The 19,277-nt window shown below is 41.4% G+C and overlaps 1 protein-coding gene across 1 annotated transcript in view; it reads right to left on the reverse strand.

Annotated features, from left to right (window-relative positions):
- The window catches only part of ptpra (protein tyrosine phosphatase receptor type A), a 33,739-nt gene that overhangs the window by 11,781 nt on the left and 2,681 nt on the right, over positions 1–19,277 (reverse strand). The window contains 18 exon segments of the mRNA XM_033966873.2: positions 75–209; positions 394–426; positions 428–471; positions 1,039–1,132; positions 1,305–1,454; positions 1,792–1,927; positions 3,441–3,607; positions 4,843–4,962; positions 5,449–5,546; positions 5,755–5,791; positions 5,876–5,952; positions 6,240–6,330; positions 6,662–6,798; positions 8,125–8,198; positions 8,418–8,517; positions 10,205–10,648; positions 11,695–11,770; positions 12,373–12,416. Coding sequence (XP_033822764.2) covers positions 75–209; positions 394–426; positions 428–471; positions 1,039–1,132; positions 1,305–1,454; positions 1,792–1,927; positions 3,441–3,607; positions 4,843–4,962; positions 5,449–5,546; positions 5,755–5,791; positions 5,876–5,952; positions 6,240–6,330; positions 6,662–6,798; positions 8,125–8,198; positions 8,418–8,517; positions 10,205–10,648; positions 11,695–11,764 — 2,007 coding nt within the window. The 5' untranslated portion in view covers positions 11,765–11,770; positions 12,373–12,416.

The raw sequence follows: 19,277 nt of genomic DNA on the forward strand, positions 1-19,277 counted from the left end.
GCATGCCCCCCTCCCTCACCCTGTCCTCCAACTGTCCCCGCTCCCTCACCCTCACTCTGTCACTCCTCCCTCACCTGTCCTCTCTCTTCAAGCTCCGTCAGCATCACGATGGAGCAGCTCCTCCACTCCCAGATCATCCTCCAAAAGTCCTCGATGGTGTGCAGCAGTGGGCCCTGAGACGCCACGTACGAGTCCTTCTGTCTGTAACCCTGAAACACATACACAAAACCACTAGTGAGAGGGCTAATACACAACCACACACACCACGTATGAGTCCTTCTGTCTGTGACACCGAAAACAGAACCATAAGAGTGTGAATGTGTCCTGTGTCTCCAGCCTTCAGTAGCTCTGGGTTAAAACCTGGATTATTGTACTATTATTTTAATAACTCACATCGATGAAGGAGGCGTTGACGTAGTCCGTGTTCTTCCTCTCCTCTTTTCACTGGAATGATCACGCGGTTAAACTCATCTGAAGGAGAGAAGGAGAGAGAGGGCGAGAGGAAGGAAAGAGAAGGGAGAGAGGAGAGGGAGAGAAGGAAAGGAAAGGAGAGGAGAGAGAGGGAAAGAGAGGGAGGGACAGAGAGACAAAGAAGAAGAGAGGTAGAGAGATGGAGGTGGAGAGAGAAGGGGAGAGAGAAAAGGAAAGAGGAAGAGAAGAATGAGGAGAGAGGGATGGAGAGATACAGAGAGGGGGTGGAGAGAAGGAGAGATACAGACAGAGGGAGACAAAGAGAGACAGATAGAGGGGTGAATGAGAGAAAAAGAGAGGGGAGAGAGGGGGATAGAGAGAGTATTTTCAGATCAATATGATGGTTTACACAGTTCTTTGTAGAGTGGGTTTTCATTTTTAAAGAAATTGTACTGTATTTTTCTATCAGCATACTTTTACTCCTACTCCTCCTTGCTCACTGTTGTGTGTGTGTCTGTATGTGTGTGTGTCTGTACAGACACACACACTGTGTGTGTGTGTGTCTGTATGAATGAATGACTGTTGTATGAATGTAAGTGTAGTTTGTGTGTTCACAATCAGACTCACAGGGGATGATCTGCAGCACACGGTTCTTCTTCATGTTCGCTGGCAGGTTACCTGTCCTCATCTTATCGTTCTGGATCTTTATCGACGTCAACTTCTACAGAGACAAAGAGGGTTAGAGAGAGGGCATCTGACACAGAGGAAGACAGGAGGGAGGGCATCTGACACACAGAGAGAGAGGAGGTATGGTATCTGACACATGGGAAGGGCATCTCACATACAGGGATACAGGAGGGAGGGCATCTGACACACAGTGAGGGGGGCCTGACCTTAAACTCCGCCTCCAGGCCGCTGCAGCCCGCCCCCGGGGCAGGTGCATACAACTTCGACAGGTGAGACTCAAGCGATGTCACTTCCAGCTCTGTGTCGCCATAGAGATAATGCTCCAACAGGGCCTGGAAGATGAAGACGTACTGCATCTGTGGAGAGAAGGAAGAGAGGGGCGGGGAAGGAAGAGGAGAGAAGAGGAAAGAGAGGGGGGAAAGAAGGAGTGAAAGCAGAGGGGGAAAAAAGGAGAAAGAAAGAGAGACAAGGAGGAGGAGGAGAAGAGGAGAGAGAGGAGGAGGAGCAAGAGGGAGGAGAGGAGGGGAAGAAGGAGTGAAAAAAGATTTTAGAAAAGCAACTTTATTCTGAACACCACCACTGAGTAACAGGCTAGAGTTCAGTCCCCGGTTCAGTCCCCGGTTCAGTCCCCGGTTCAGTCCCCGGTTCAGTCCCCGGTTCAGTCCCCGGTTCAGTCCCCGGTTCAGTACTCACATCGGTCTGGACCATCTGACACCTCTGGGCTCTTATCCTGGTCACGAAACCAAACACGTCAACCTTCCTCTCTGACATCATCATATCTAACATGGCGTCTATCACAATGAAGGTCCCAGTGCGGCCGACACCAGCGCTGCAACACACAAACATAAGAGAGAATTATACTCATGCTCTATGGAGATTTCTTTCAAAAGCAGTGAGTGTCACAAACGTCTGCTCCACAAATGTTAAAACTTGTTATTATTTGTTTGGGATTGGCTCCACAAACATGTCATATTAATCTTATGACTTAAAGGTCCTATATTGCACAAAATTAACTCTTGTGAGCTTAAGCTATAAACAGACATGGAGTTGTGTTTTGTTTTATTCACACATTTGAGTAATCCTTTATTATTAGTCTGTCTACATCAAAATGCTTTGCTCTTGTGATGTCATGTAGTAGTAGTTTTCAAGTTAGCAGCTACATGTTACCCTTTGTTCAGTAGAGATTAGCAATTCCAGGTCTAAAATTATCCAAATGATTTTACTGAAGGTGTATGAGTTTAAAAAACACAGTGGAGGCACGTCCTGTATTACCACTTGATGACATCACAAGGTGTGTCAGAAACAGAGTGTTTTCTGTGTGAGAGAAGAACTCAGCATAAATATGCAGGGTTTGTGTGTTAAACATGTGTGAATGAAACAAAACACAACTCCAGGTCTGTTTGTGATGAGGAAACAAGATTATAACAGATCAGAGAATAGCATAATATGGCCATTTTAAATTCTTTTCACTGACAACAATCACGTCTTTGGGGTTGAATTATGGCTCTTCTTTCTGAAGCTATTGTGAAAAAATCATTTGATTTTTGTGTATTTTAACTGACAGAGAAAATGTCTTTGTATCATGTGGATAGTCCCAGTAATTACAGAGATATTAACCATGAACCAGGTCGACCACATCTGCATCTGAAAGTTACACAGCAAATTACAGCTGAAAACTCCGCGGCTCTTTCATTCTTACACTGTGGCTCCATGTGTCTTGGGAAAATAAATTATAAGTATTTAATTGAATTGTATTTTATTTGTTAGTTCTTTTTTAAATTGTAGTTTAAATTGGAAGATTATTGCGATCTTGAAATATTAAAATAAAATGATATTTTATAATATAACAGGACACTTATTCAAAATAAGCGTCACACTCATGAGACTATGTTAAAAATAAACACCGCTCACACCCTCACAGACCACAGCTTACAGTCCTGTGTAAAGATACAGCCCTGATTTATAGACCCGGTGTGCAGAGTCTCTGTAGCACTTCATGGATTTCATAAGCAACACACTAGTTGTTTATGCAAAGCGTAAAGGTAAAAAAACAAAACAATATACAATATATATCGGTATACAGTGTACAATTCAGATGTCAAAAAGTATTTTATATTCCATGTGGCCTTACATTTGTGTAATCTCTGAGTGGTCCATGGTCTTATACTTGTTCTGATACAGCTCAAGATCATTCTAGGATATTCAGGAAAGGTATATTGTTTTTAGTATTGATGCCTTCTCAAATTAGTACCAAGTCGTGGTTCAGTCCTGGTTCATTCCTGTATCGATTAGATTCTGAATTTGGATACTACTGACAGCCCTATACCTAACTGGAGGAGTACCTGCAGTGCACCACTATGGGTCCGGCGTAAGGGGGATTGCAGTTCTTGACCTTCTTGAGGAACTTTAGCATCCCAATTGGGGTGAAGGGGACCCCGAAGTCCGGCCATGATGTAAAGTGAAACTGAATGAGGAGACGCTGGGGTTTTTTACCTGAGACGTCGCCCACCTAAGACATGACATAAACAGTAAAAAACAACACTGTAAACAACAACAAAACACACAACAACAGAACACCTGAGGTCTTTTTCATACTCAGTGCAACCATCCCAGTGGCACTAGATTTAGTTGTGTTTACCTGACTTTTCGGTCAGTCTCGTTCACATACACTGCGCATCATTCACCCCAAACACGCACCATGAGCCACGTCCATCAGCTGATTAAAAAACGTATTCCTATGACAGTGTGCTTCAAGAGAACAGAGCTCTGTGAGTACATGCACACGCTTCCCCTCTTTTCTTTCACCTATGAAGACTGTACGCGCTGGTGGAGGAGAAGAAAAAGCTTTTGGAACAAAACACAAACCCAGACGCAGGCTCACCTGCGCAGACAGACCCAGGCTCACCTGCGCAGACAGACCCAGGCTCACCTGCGCAGACAGACCCAGGCTCACCTGCGCAGACAGACCCAGGCTCACCTGCGCAGACAGACCCAGGCTCACCTGCGCAGACAGACCCAGGCTCACCTGCACAGAGGCTGGAGGAGTCTGTGATTGACTGTGTCAAACAGCATCACACACATATATACGTGATCTGAGCACTTTTTTGTCTAGTTCCAAGAGCTTTTACTGTCCTAGCAGATTGTGTAGGTCGGCCTGAGATCAGCCGTGTTCACAACGCACTGGCCCCGCTCCAGAGTGTGAGTGTTAGCCACTCCAAGAGCTCCTGTTTGAAGCTCTTTTGGAACAGGCTTTTACTGCGGTCCCGAGTGCGACTCTCTTTTATGTCAACCTAACTAGTGGCAGCGTAAAAACGACTCCATCACAGATGACGAGGCAGAAACCATAGTACAGCTAATGCAGGTTAGTCTGTTTCCCTCTCACTCCATTCCACCTTGTGATGTCATGGTGGTGATGCCAAAGTGCTCCTCTGTGTTTTTACAGTACTTAACTTGTTTGATCATCTCAGAATTTAAATGATTTTCACTTAGACCTCAAGTTTAAGATGCAGCTACTGTTTTTAACCTCATTTACACCGCTTTATCCATTGTGTCGAGAAATCACTGTGGTACCTGTAGTACCGTGTCTTACTTGTAGTACATTCCGCAGTACTTTGTTGTATACAGAACTTGTATTGTGTAGTACAGTGTAGTGCAGTGTAGTATTGTGTACTACTGTGTAGTACCTGTTCTGCATACAGTGTAATACTGTGTAGAACTTGTGTACAGTGTAGTCCTGTGTAGTACCTGTTGTATACAGAACTTGCGTACTGTATAGTCCACTAACACAGTGGTGTCCTCCACAGAGACTCTGATGCTGCCATAGGTCCAACAGCCCTGGTCCGGCCAGTACTGAGCACACTTACACTGGAATACAAACAAATATATATGTATATGACTAACACTACTAATACTAATATAACCAGTACTGAGCACAATTAGACAGAAATAGAAACAACTGTATATGTATACTAGTAATAGGTAATGTGACGTTTTATACAAGTTTTATACATGAACGCACTTTATTTTTGTGTTACAGTCAGCTCCGTTTTCTAAGAGCATGTTATTGTACTCTTAACAGTTTTCACCATCTGGAGAGGGAAATAAAAGCAACAAAACGTCCCTGTGGTCCCGGTTCTTCTCCAGTGGTTTAGTTTCATGTTATTGATGACACTACAGTAGCACAACTACTATGACCACTACTGAGTACACCCCCGCTCATCTCTCTCACCTCTTTTCTCTTTCTCTCTCACCTCTTTTCCCTCTCTCTCACCTCTTTTCCCTCTCTCTCACCTCTTTTCTCTCTCTCTCACCTCTTTTCTCTCTCTCTCACCTCTTTTCTCTCTCTCTCACCTCTTTTCTCTCTTTCAGGTTGGTCACCATGACAATTGTTGCTGTGTTTTGTTCCCAGATCATTCTCCAGAAGTCGTTCACCGTCTCCTCCTTCGGCCCTGGCACAAAAATCACAGCGAATTTAGACAAACGCATGAAATAAACAAAATAAACACTAATATCAGTACTTTGTGTAATACTTTATATTTGAGATGTTTATACAAACTAATTCAATAATTTAAATACTTTTACTGAACCCAAGGGACAGTTATCAGCATCAGTACAATATTTTAAAAACCCAGTGGTTTCAAGGACAAACGCTTTTACCTTGAGCAGCAATGAACTTGTTCTTCTCCTGATAGCCCTGGGACACACAGGGATTATTATTCACATTATATTAATGCTAAATACATTTAGTGCAGTTTAATATGTTATTTTGAACACTTACGTTTATGAAGGAGGCGTTGATGAAGTCTGAGTCAGGTACTCCCTCCAGCAGAGACAGGTGCACTCTAGAGTGGTCATCTGACATGGGCAGACAGGGACAGACGGCAGAGGACAGGGACAGGACAGGGACAGACGGGAGAGCACAGGGACAGACGGCAGAGGACAGGGACAGGACAGGGACAGACGGGAGAGGACAGGGACAGACGGAAGAGGACAGGGACAGACGGAAGAGGACAGGGACAGACGGGAGAGGACAGGGACAGACAGGAGCAGACAAGATTAATACTTCATAATTTATTTGATTCATATGTACAAGTCCACAGTATATAAAGTACATGCAGTACATGCAGTACTGCAATACTCACAGGGGAGGATGTTCACATATCTGTTCTTCTCTTTGTTTTCTTCTTTTGACGCAGCATCACATGACGCCTGGATGGGACACACTGGGAGCGCCTGGAAAAGCCAAACAAAACAAATGATAAACATTTAAAAATACTGCAGAAATGTACAGTGCTGAAGGAACTGGATATAAATATACTGGTAGTATCTGTGTGCCCTGATCTGAATGGTCACTACCTAAACCCCAGCTTCTGTAGCTCAGTGAGAGAATCCTGGAGGTATTGAGCTTTCATATGAAGCCTGTACATGTGCTGAGAATGACAAAAACTTGTATGTGTCCTCTTCCTTTAAAATCCTCTCTGAAGTGCTTGTTACTTTGGCATAATTACTACATTAATTATTACATACATTTACATTATTTTATTATATTTAAATATAAACACACGTTAAACTCCTCCCTGAAGAGCTTGTTGTCGTCGGCCATGCGGCGGTTCATTTCCTCCTCCAGTTTGTCCACAGGAAGGGGCGGGTACTTCCTGTTTGTGCTAGGTGAACGAGCCAATAGTGGCACACTCTGTAGCTCTGGAAACATAAACAAAACCAAAAAATATATAAACTATACGACCATGCAAAAGCCCAAAGTGTCACATTGAAACGGATGGCCTGATTGGCCAAAACAGTGAAGATGGCGTCTGTGAGTTTGTCCACTTCTGCTGAGTAGGGTTGTCAAAAGTACTGAAAATTGGATATTAATAGATTCTAAAACTAATATCAAAACTAGATACTCATTATTATCAGTTATTGATACTAAAAATGTCCCATTGACAGGACAGAAATGAACCTTTTCTGAATATGTTTAGGATGAGCTTGAGCTGTATCAAAAAAGTATACCACAGAAGACCACACAGACTAGTATACGCCCATGCACCACTATGGAACGACCACATGGGATATAAAAGAAAGTACTACCATTTAATGTTGAAAATCACATTCTATTGTTTAAAGAAAGACAGTTATCAGTTATTACCATCATGGTTTTGGAATTGGTATTTAGTGTTGAGTCCATTCCTCAATATCCAATTTGAGTTTAAAATTTTTGGAAATTTTTATATCGTGAACGTAAGCTGACCATTATCTTAACACAGTCGGACATGTTTGGACTGACTCATGTTGTATTTGGGAATTGCCCAAAACAAACTCCAGCCTCTGATAATTAAACACTCCAGAGATAAGAAGCACTTGTCTCGGTGTTTGGTTTAAAATATATTTCTGATATTGTGATGAATTTATTTAAAGTGCATAGGACAGGTTAGACAACTGAGGTTTTGTCTGAATGTCTCCCCTAGCCCCTAACCCCTCCCTTATTTCATAGGCCTGCACTCTCTCAGCTCACTACATTTGGGTCACATCTGGGTGAAAAAAAATTATCACACAATTATTTATGGACTAATAATAACCATACCAAGTTTTTGTAAAGCTGGATCTCATCTAAATGAACACGATTATTCATATTTTTGTCTGAATTGTGGAAATTATAAAATTACGTTTTTACAGCTCGAGCTAAAGTATGCAGCTAACGCTAGCAACTTTACACAGCTAGAGTCTATTTAAGAGTGTTTTATTCATAATTAGAGGTCAACGGAGCAATAGACCAGCACTCCTCTCCACTTTCATTCAATGGCGTCAGTAATAGTACTATAGTAGTAGTACTTGTATAATAGTAATTGTATTTGTGCTGCTTTCATTCAGTGTTGTGTCCAATTAAAGACCTGTCGCTGCTGTATTCACAAATCTGATATTTAATAAAATGAATACATTTGGCTTTTTTATATGCTTTCTTCTAATAGACAAACCTCATGCTAGAAAAGTCCCACAGTGAATCTTTGAATAAATGAAACATGAACGTACCAGTGTCCTCTGAGCGTCCGTTGGCCTTTCTGAAAGAGTTTGAGTGACTTCCTGCCTGTTTGTACTTTTTAAACCTGGAGAAAAGACAAGTGTTAGGGCATCTGACACACGGAGAGGGCATCTGACACACAGGGAGGGCATCTGACACACGGAGAGGGCATCTGACACACAGCAAGGGAATCTGATAGACAGGAAGGGCATGTGGCAAACAGGAAGGGCATCTGACACAGGGGAAGGATGGGAGGGTATCAGACACACAGGGCTACAGGAGGATGGGAGGGCATCTGACACACCTGAGCATGTAGAGAATGATGATGATGAAGATGATGACAAGCAGAAAGGACAGAGCCACCATCACCGCGATGATCGGCATGTCCTCAGACGAGTCTTCATCTGTAATATCAAAATAACACTTAAAACGTATCCTCTGCACCCTCAGATCCTGTGCTCCTCTGACTCTCTCCTCTGCTCCTCAGACATTCTCTTCTGCTCCATCTGACCCTCTCCTCCTCCTCTCCTCCACTACTCCTCCACCTGTCCTCTTTCTCTGCCCCTCCTCCACCCCTTCTCTCCTCTGCTCCTACTCTCCTCTTCTGCTCATTGTGGAGTTTTTCTGTGCATTGGAACAGCTTGTTTGACCTTTGGAGCTTTGAGTTTCCAAAGAGCTGTTTCTTTATGTTAATATTTCATCGTCTGAACAAAAAATAACCAGAGACAGATAGAGGAGATGGGGGAGAGAAAGAGGGAACAGAGGGGGACAGTGGGGAAAGGGAAAGACAGAAGGAAGTGAAAAAGAAGGGAGGAGAGATAGAGGGGAGAAGTAGAGAGCGAGGGAGTGAAGGTACCTTGTGTCTCTGAGTTGTGTTGTGGTTTAGACAAAACAGCATGACAGCACTGACTGCACAGCTCACAATACTCTGCCCCACTCTGTCTCATCATCAGGTGGTCCTCCAAAAGTGCTCCTCTGGGTTCTTTAAGCCCACTCACCGTTACCATACGCATTTCATAGTTCTAAACAGCATTATGAACATGCAGTCCATAGTTCAGTCCTGGTTCAGTCTGAGGACATAACATTCTTGGCAGTCCAGGTCAAACTCGATAACTAAAGAAGAGCCAATTGTCTAAAACTTATGTCATTCTGAATAATCACGTTCTTTTGACAGATTTATTTTGGCAGAGAAATTATGGAAAACAGATCATAAACAAACCTGTCCCAAAAATCGAGATTCAGATACTAATCTGAGTGGGGGGTTGATACTAAAACTAGTATCGAAACTAGATACTCATTGTTCTCAGATATCAATGTTAAAAAAAGTCCCATTGACAGGACAGAAATTAACCTTTTCTGAATATCTTTAGAATGATCTTGAGCTGTATCAGAACAAGACACTAACCCATGGACCACTGTGGAACCTACCTGGACCATTGAGGGATTACACAGATATAAGGACACATGGCAATAGAAAGGAAACTACTACCATTTAAAATGTGAAAAAAAATCACATTTTATTGTCTAAAAAAGAGTTGTTGTTTTTTATTGTCATTGTGGTATCGGAATCAGTATGTATGTCTATTCCTTAGTATTGAAATCCAGTTTGAAATTTTACTATCATGACAACACTATATGATATTCTAATTTTTACAATCTCCAAAATGATAATCCAAAATTCCTAAAAGGTCCGATTGGACTGAAAATGATTTTGGTCGGATCATTTCAAACTGGTCAGCAAAGCATCTCTGAAGTGTCCTGCCTCCGATAGTCAGAGAACAAAATAAAAAACTAAAACTAAAAGCTTCAAAATTGTTTCTCTTTTAAAAATATAAACTATGAATTAATAACACAAGTGTGGACCCAGAACACGGGACTGAACCGGGACTGAACCAGAACTGAACCAGAACTGAACCAAGACTGAACCAAGACTGAACCAAGACTGAACCAAGACTGAACCAAGACTGAACCAGGGCCAAAACCAGGACTGAAGCAGGACTGAAGCAGGACTGAACCAAGACTGAAGCAGGACTGAACCAAGACTGAAGCAGGATTGAATCAAGGACTAAACCAGGACTAAATCGGTCTTACCTTGGGGAGTGGAGTGTGAGGTAAACTCTGGCCCTGCATCAGGTGTGGTTTCGGCCTCAAAGTACCCATCATCATCATCATCATCAACATCATTACCCAGGTCTGTAGTGGGGGCGTTAGAGGGGAATTGGGTGCTCCCTGTGACCTGGGGGGGCCCTGGGGTCCTCTGGTCTGGGCCGAGGGTGGCTGTTAGGGTGGGTGCTGCCGTGGGTGCTGATGTGGGTGTTGCTGTGAGCGCTGTTGTGGGAGCTGGAGAGGGAGGCACAGGAAGCACCCAGGCGGAGTCATTTTGGGTAGATGAGGGGGGGTCCTGAGGGGGAGCTGTGGTGGGTGTGGCTGAGGTGACAGTGGGCGTGATCGGAGTTGTGGGACTTGGAGGGGCAAGTGGAACATCTGTGATAGAGGGGGAGGGGTCAGGGGGGGCTGTGGGGGAGACCGAAGGACCTGAGAGAAAATAAATAAGAGTTTAAACTAATGCTCAGTGATCAGTTTGGGTCTTTTTAGTGCAGAAGTCTGGAGCTCATCATCTGTCAGTAAAAGACTCATTTGGAGTAGTGTTGTTCCGAGTTTTTTTTTTTTTTTTATTCAATTCTATACTGATATTTGACCTTAGTGTACTCACTGATATCAATACTGCATAGTGACAAGAAGTAGACTAAGGCTACTCAATTTTGTTACAGTACAAGAGCAAAAAATAACTAGTAAAGGTCTATCTCCAAAGAACATCTACAAGAATAAATGAGATTTTGAGTGTTAGAGTCAGATGTATAATGTGATGTCTTGATGATGAGTTGTGCTGATTTAAGCAATTTTACTTTATACTTATTCACTTTGTACTACAGGGTGTGGATAAAAACAGCAGTGAGGCCTGTAAAAAGACCTCATCCTGGCTAATTATGCAGAGTAAACAAGTCAGCGTTAGCATTGTTGTGGTGTCCAGTGCTGTTGTCGCGTTAGCCATTGTTGACGTATTTGTATATGTAAGTTTAGTGTCCAATCAAAAGGCTAAATAAAGGTACCAAAGAAGTAGCACAAATGTCTTTTCTTTCATTATTAATGCATTTTAAGTGTCTGTAGAAGCCTCCACAGTCTGCATTTAAACCTGCTGTGGGCGTTAGCAGTAGCATTAGCCACAGACGTCAACCGCTCTTAGCATCTACGGTCCTCATTCTGGACATACAAAGTGGTATCGGATTGGTGCTTTGGTGTGAGTACTCGCTGATTTAGATACCTGAAAAATGTGCAGTATTGGAGCTTTTGCAATACCAGTATCGGAACAACCTAGTTTGGAGCAGACACAAAGATTCGCAGAGGAAGAGATTATACCTATTTTTGGTTTGACAAAAGTCTGCCATGTTTATTTTCATAACAATAAGTTTGAAAGTGGCATTGTTAAAATCATCAGGAACAAAAGTCATTCTCATTATAGCCTACACAAACTAAAACTGGACTAAACCAGGGACTAAACCAGGACTAAACCAGGACTTTACCTAAGTCTGAAGCGGGTCTTGCGCCGCGGCCACCCAGCAACAGCAGCAGGAGGAGGGTACTCTCACCCATCCTGCCCTGGAACACAACACAGATGAACATGAGTGACACAACACAAGAATAAATGAACTGATGTATGAATGAATGATGTAACTGATGCTTTACAGCTGATGTCATCAACATTCCCTGGGAGCGTGAAGTTAACTGCAGGCACTGCTCTGTCTGAGGCTTGCTAGATTTTAACCTGAGTTTTATTTTATTAATCTGACCATGAAGAACTGATTTAGCTGAACTACAACAGATGAGCTGATTTGTGCTATAAACAAGTCACTCTTTTCATGAGTTTTCACAGTATCTAAAAACTTTTTTGGCAGAGTTTGCTACTGTGTGTATTGCACCCCCATGGTAACTGCTGAACTTTCCACCATACAGATGCATGTAGAAAGCCCCAAGAGTGAGGTCACTACAAAGTATCAATACACGAATGAAAACACAAATGAATGAATGGATGTACAGTTTGCTGACACAGATATTAGCATGACAGCGACATGAAAATGTGATTTGTGACAACATGACAAAACACATGAAAACATGACTAGATCAAGTGTATGAATGGACCCTGCAGATACAGAGAGCAAGTCAGATGACAGTGATATGTAAATGTGATGTGTGAGCGTTACCTGATGGAGGAGGAGTCTCACTCAGTCATTCGCTCGCACTGATCCTGAAACAAAACAGAAAAAAACACTGTCACTTTGAATCACACCGGCTCTGGACTAACCCAGATTAGTCCAGAACTAAAGCAAGATTAATCTGTGTCTAAACCAGAAAGAAACCTGTAAGAACCATTTTGAGAGCCTTTTGTACCAGCCACTGTGTGGCACTGTGCTTCTAGGTGTGCCCAGGAGTGCCTATTTAAGGGCTAATTACGGATGTCTCAGTGCTACTAGTGATGGTAAAACCGAAACCTCATGAAACATTGAACCACTTTGAGACAACTGCACTGAAAATGACACACTGCTTCCAATCATTTGACACAGTCAGAAGAGCGACATCTGCTGGATTTGTCCTGTGTAATGCATTTGTGTGGATGTGACGTAAAACTTTTGTGAACCTCGCTTTCCCCCTTCCTCTAACACCCATTCCCCTTTTCTGTGACTTTTATCTGAATGAATTTTATCACTTCCATTTTATTTTTATTCTCTTATAACTTATTCTCCTGTTTATTATTATAGTGTTTTACATTATTTTGTCTCAACTTGTGTTTAAATTAAGTTGCTTTTCCCCTCTTTGGCGCAACTCACGTTTTTAAATGTGCTATATACCAATAAAATGGCTACTTTCTAATAAAAAAAAATTACTTTTCAAACTGGTGTCTTTGTGTCCTATACTTATATGTATGTATTAGTTTTTACTCTGACTTGGCCAACTAAAGAGTTTGCACCTACAGAGGCATTTTAAACTGGAAAAATTGGAGAATAAAATGATGTGGTTAAGCAACTGGGATAGTGATTGTGCAACTGTAGTTTTTCTGAAATTGGAACATTTTTGGAAAAGGTGTCGGAGATGTGAGTGGGGAAATGTGAGATACGGTATTTATAAAGTTTTAGAGATTTTTCTCTTGAGCACAAATCAAACACTTGTCTTTATTCGGGCTTATTAAGTCAAAGTGCTCCTGTGCATATGACCGTGCTCTTTTTGGTGGCAATAGCTGGCCCTCCATATCTGTTCCCTACTGTCTCACTCACACTCTCTTTCTACCACTCAAACTCACTCTCAAGACTTACCTATATCACTGACCTAAAACTATGACTATGTGTATTACATAGGCCTAGGTGTATATTTGACCGTGAATCTGTGTATGTGTAATATAAACTTTCTCTTATTGAATAACTAGTATAGTGTTAGAAATGCTGTCAACAAAATCTCCTCCTCTCAAAACCTACAATTCTTAGGGGGGATTCAGACTCTTTTAAAGCTTCTGACACAATTATAAGCCACCTCCATCAAAATTCCCGCAAAGCAGCTTGAAACCGGAGCTCAACACGTATGTCTGACACTTCTGACGTAACGAGGCCTCGGTTTGACTGGTCACGTGATTTTTGGCGCGGTGAAGCGCGTATCAAAACAACGCTCTGCAACACTTCCGCTTCATAGGGTCGGTACAGTGTCGAGCTGAGAGGCTCAAGCGTGACATCTATATATCTATACATATAGTTTTTGTCCATGGCTGTGCTAGTGTAGAAAATGGTAATAAAAGGATTCTTCACTTCAACACATGAGTATTGGGCCCTTTAACCACGCGTTCTAACGGCTTTAAACTCTGTCAGTCTAGGAGCTGGTGCCACAAGGCTGCAGGCAAACAAAAGGAAAACAACCCAGGAAACAACCCCAGGAAACAACCCAGGAGTAAACCAGGAGTAAACCAGGAGTAAACCAGGAGTAAACCAGGAGTAAACCAGGAGTAAACCAGGACTAAACCAGGACTAAACCAGGACTAAACCAGGTCTAAACCAGGTCTAAACCAGGTCTAAACCAGGTCTAAACCAGGTCTAAACCAGGTCTAAACTGTTTTTATCTTTATCTTTATAAATTGTATTATTTAGTCAAGTGAAACATTTGTGCACATGTCTGATCCATGTTCTGACCCTCGTGGTGTAAAATGTGTTTATGAAAACTCAATCTCAATTCACTGTAACTACCACACTCATGGGATTAAGATGAAAAGTGCAGGGTAATATGTGACCTAATCTGATAATCTGAGCCAGGATTAGCGCAGGATTAATTTAGTCTGACTCTGTTAATGCTCCCATAGGCTGCCAAACTGGCGATTAAGAGCAATTAAAACCCTGTTCTAATGTAAAACCCATTAAAGGGCCCATATTACACTATTTTCTGATCCCTTATGCTCTTTCAAACTGAAACACTCTGTTCCACCTTGTGATGTCATCATGTGGTAATACAGGAACACTGTGTTTTTAAACTCCATACACCTTCACTAGAATCATTTGAGTAATGGAAGCCCTGGAACTGCCCATTTCTACTGAACTAAAGGTAAAAGGAGCTGTTAACTTGAAAGATACCGCTCCATGACATCACAAGGTGGAACAGAGCATTTTGAGCTTTGGAGATGGGATGATATACAGTAATATAGTTAATCACAATAAAAAAGACAGCAATTAATTGTTTGTGGCATTTTTTAATAATTGTGATAATCGCACACGATTATAATCGCCTTTACGACACCAGACTGCCTCATGTTTCCGGTTTCAATAAAATGTTTAGATGTTAGATCTGGTGTTTGTCCACAAGGGGGCCCTAACCTATAGCAATGAAACTTCTTCTGCTTCTGTGCCTATTCTGAATTATCACCTTGGTCACCGTCATGGCTCGTGGGCAGTGGATCTGGATCCCAATGACGGCGCACATTTATATCCTCCACTCAACAAGGGTGACGTCAGATGTGTGCAATTATTATGGATTTGAAAACAAGACCAACAAGATGAGCCACCATTCTGCAGAGCCTGCCCAAAAAAGATACAGCTCCAGCACCAGCAATTTACACGCACATTTACGAGACAACCATCCTGAACTGTTTGACAAACTTAAGCCGAAAATATCCATCATAAGTAACATACCACGTGAAATAAACTATTGAATGGAGTTTGTGTTAGTTTGGATTTGTATGAATCAGTATTTGTGTTGACTTTGCCATCGCTAGGTTATTGCTAGCTGAACAGCATTATGCACAGCTGATTGTACAGATTGCTAGCAGCGGTGCATGGTTTTACAACTATCATGAATTAATCCAAGTACCTATAACCCCAGGTCCATATATGTTGTCTAGGCCACAATACAATTTCTCTACTAGGTCCTGGGGTCCACATATGAGGGACATGCCTTGGTTTAATATTTATCATGATAATATCTTTAATCTTGATTATTTTGTTCACAATAATTGTGAGTCTAAATTTTTATATCGTCCCATCCCTAATGTAGACAGACTAATAATAAAGTGTTACTCAAACATGTGTGAATGAATAAAACACAACTCCAGGTTTGTTTTTGAGGAGGTAACATTATAACATGACTTCAGTAGTCTAACCTCTCATCTGCAAGTTAAAGGTCCTATATTACACAAAACTGACTATTGTGATCTTATTTCACAAAAATATATGTAACAAGAAACAAACATTAAATCTAGTTTTCCATGGGTTTGGTCAAGTTTATAGTGTTACTTCCTTCTTGGACACGGACAGCAGATGTGACACACATAGAGGTTTTTCCATAACTGTTACCCAACTGTTACCTTCGAGGTATTTTTCTGCAATACAAAAAAATAATTGAATAAATGCAAGACAGATACATAAAAAGATACTGTAGAACATTCCAGGCAAAGCAGTAGCATCTCCATGGAGACAGGATCTTCCACGAGAAAAGACAACCTTTAAAGCTACTGTAGATGAGACAACACTTTTGTAATTCACCAGAGTAATACTTGTTGTCCCTATGGATTAATCACAATCCAATCAAAATTTTGAGTGAACGCAACTAGCAAATCTAGCTACATGACAATCACAAAATTTGTCAGAAAAAAAAACATCTCAATTTCCCAAATGGTTTAGCCCTAATAGTCATGTGTGAAACGGAGGAACATCAGTAATCTGGGTTATGGTGTAATCAGGCTATTTCTTCATCTCGTATTAAGATTATGACATCTCTGTAGAATATTGTTTGTTCATAATTAAACCTATAATTGAGTCTAATCTCTAAAGCCAAACTGCTTCTGTCTGTTGTTTCTAAATGAGAACAAAGCCACACCCACAAAACACAGATTTTGACTATGATATAAGGCAGAACTGAAGAAGCGGCTTGGATGAGCAGCAAAACGTCTTCAATCTTACAACTTTTTTACAACAGTTGACAGATATTACTTGCAGACCTGGACGACAGAGGGATTACACAGACACAGATTATGACATTCACTCAGAGGCGTCTGTGCTTGAGATCTGGCCTAATTTAAAGAGACTTCTATGGGGTATTAACTGCTAACACATAACATTTAGACCACCATGTTGCTTTTTGTTTTGAAAATACTATATTTGCCCTAAACAACGTATTAACATGTTTTATAAGTTTCACTTTCATTTTTAATGCTCCAATTTCTTGCTCCATCTTCCTTCAGAGCACGATCACAATCAGCACGTATTCCGCTAATGAAACTACTGCACATCACATCAGGTTTGTCAAATTGCTGTGTACAGTTTTGTATCATGTTTTTGCATATTTATGGAGAATTGTGGTGTGAGAGCATGGGTGAAGTAGGCTTGTGGGCGGAGCCTTGTACAGGCTCGTACTGCTAACTGTAAGGAGGGTTCGAATAGGGCCCGGAAAAGATCGCTAAATTACTCAAACATGCATAGATGACATCTAAAACCTCTTCAAGCATGTTTTTGATGACGGAACGTTATAACATGGTAGAAAGTGCATCCTCGCATTAAGATATGTATAACTCCAGACCTGCAGCAAAAAAAAAAAAACACGAAAATAACTGTGGTCCAGAAATGGAACTAGATAAAAGACACAGGCTTCTCTTTTGAAAAAGTGAGTTATTTTTGTTTTACTTTGACAGACTGGGTCAAAAAAAAGTATTTATATCAGACTTACTGTGTGTGCCTGTGTGTCCTCTATAGTTATAATCTATGACACCCATGGATCATTGTTATAATTTGCACATTTTAAATCACAATATTCATCTAAAATGACTTAATAAAATAAACAAGTCTGCTGATTTCTACGTTAGAAAACTGCGGTGCCTAATGGGAGCTGACATCGCCGTAAACATTATCACAAAGGAAAATCACATTGTAGGATTTTTAATTAATTCATTGGTAAATTCCTCAGTAAAATAAGTATTTGGTCACCTACAAACAAGCAAGATTTCTGGCTCTCACAGACCTGTAACTTCTTCTTTAAGAGGCTCCTCTGTCCTCCACTTGTTACCTGTATTAATGGCACCTGTTTGAACTCGTTATAGTGTAAAAGACACCTGTCCACAACCTCAAACAGTCAGACTCCAAACTCCACTATGGTCAAGACCAAAGAGCTGTTAAAGGACACAAACAAAATTACAGACCTGCACAAGGCTGGGAAGACTGAATCTCTAGGTAAGCAGCTTGGTGTGAAGAAATCAACTGTGGGAGCAATAACTAGAAAATGGAAGACATACAAGACCAATGATAATCTCCCTCGATCTGGGGCTCCACGCAAGATCTCACCCCATGGGGTCAACATGACCACAAGAACGGTGAGCAAAAATCCCAGAACCACACGGGGGACCTAGTGAATGACCTACAGAGAGCTGGGACCAAAGTAACAAAGGCTACCATCGGTAACATACTACACCGCCGGGGACTCAAATCCTGCAGTGCCACACGTGTCCCCCTGCTTAAGCCAGTACATGTCCAGGCCCGTCTGAAGTTGCTACAGAGCATTTGGATGACCCAGAAGAGGATTGGGAGAATGTCACATGGTCAGATGAAGCCAAAATAGAACTTTTTGGTAAAAACTCATCTTGTCGTGTTTGGATGCAACTCAGCATTATTTCTCCTCCAAAGAACACTATACCCACTATGAAGCATGGGGGTGGAAACATCATGCTTTGGGTATGTTTTTCTGCAAAGGGACCAGGACGACTGATCCATGTAAAGGAAAGAATGAATGGGGCCAAGTATCTTGAGATTTTGAGTGAAAACCTCCTTCCATCAGCAAGGGCATTGAAGATGAAACCACCCGGGCAACGAAGGAGTGGCTTTGTAAGCAGCATTTCAAGGTCCTGGAGTGGCCTAGGCAGGCTCCAGATCTCAACCCCATAGAAACTCTTTGGAGGGAGTTGAAAGTCCAGTGACAGCCCCAAGATCTGCATGGAGGAATGGGCCAAACTACCAGCAACAGTGTGAGAAAAACTTGTGGAGACTTACAGAAAACTTTTGACCTCTGTTATTGCCAAAAACGGGTATATAACAAAGTATTGAGATGAACTTTTGTTATTGACCAAATACTTATTTTCCACCATAATTTGCAAATAAATTCTTTAAAATCAGACAATGTGATTTTCTGGATTTTCTCTTTTTCCTCATTATGTCTCTCATAGTTGAAGTGAACCTATGATGAAAATTACAGGCCTCTCTTATCTTTTTAAGTGAGAGAACTTGCACAATTGGTGGCAGACTAAATACTTTTTTTGCCCCACTGTAGACCTGTATCTGCTGCATACTGAAAAAGAACAGTTTGTATGAACTAAAAACAAAAACAGAATAGGTCTGCTAATAAAATACAATTTGTGTACATGTTTTATTTTGACGGGGTTATAGAGAGGGAGAGAAGAGGAGTGTTTGGGTCAAATATTATGTACATAACAGTGTCTACAAGTAGGCCTGTCACAATGACCAATTTTGATATGCGATATATTGATGAGGGAAAATTTATATGATAAACAATAATACTGGAACTAATTCACCAACACGATAACCCTAAAGCATGATGACCCCTAACAAAAACTTGTAAAAGTTTAATTTGAGTTGTT

This window comes from Periophthalmus magnuspinnatus, chromosome 5, assembly GCF_009829125.3.
Source record: "Periophthalmus magnuspinnatus isolate fPerMag1 chromosome 5, fPerMag1.2.pri, whole genome shotgun sequence".
NCBI lineage: Eukaryota > Metazoa > Chordata > Actinopteri > Gobiiformes > Gobiidae > Periophthalmus > Periophthalmus magnuspinnatus.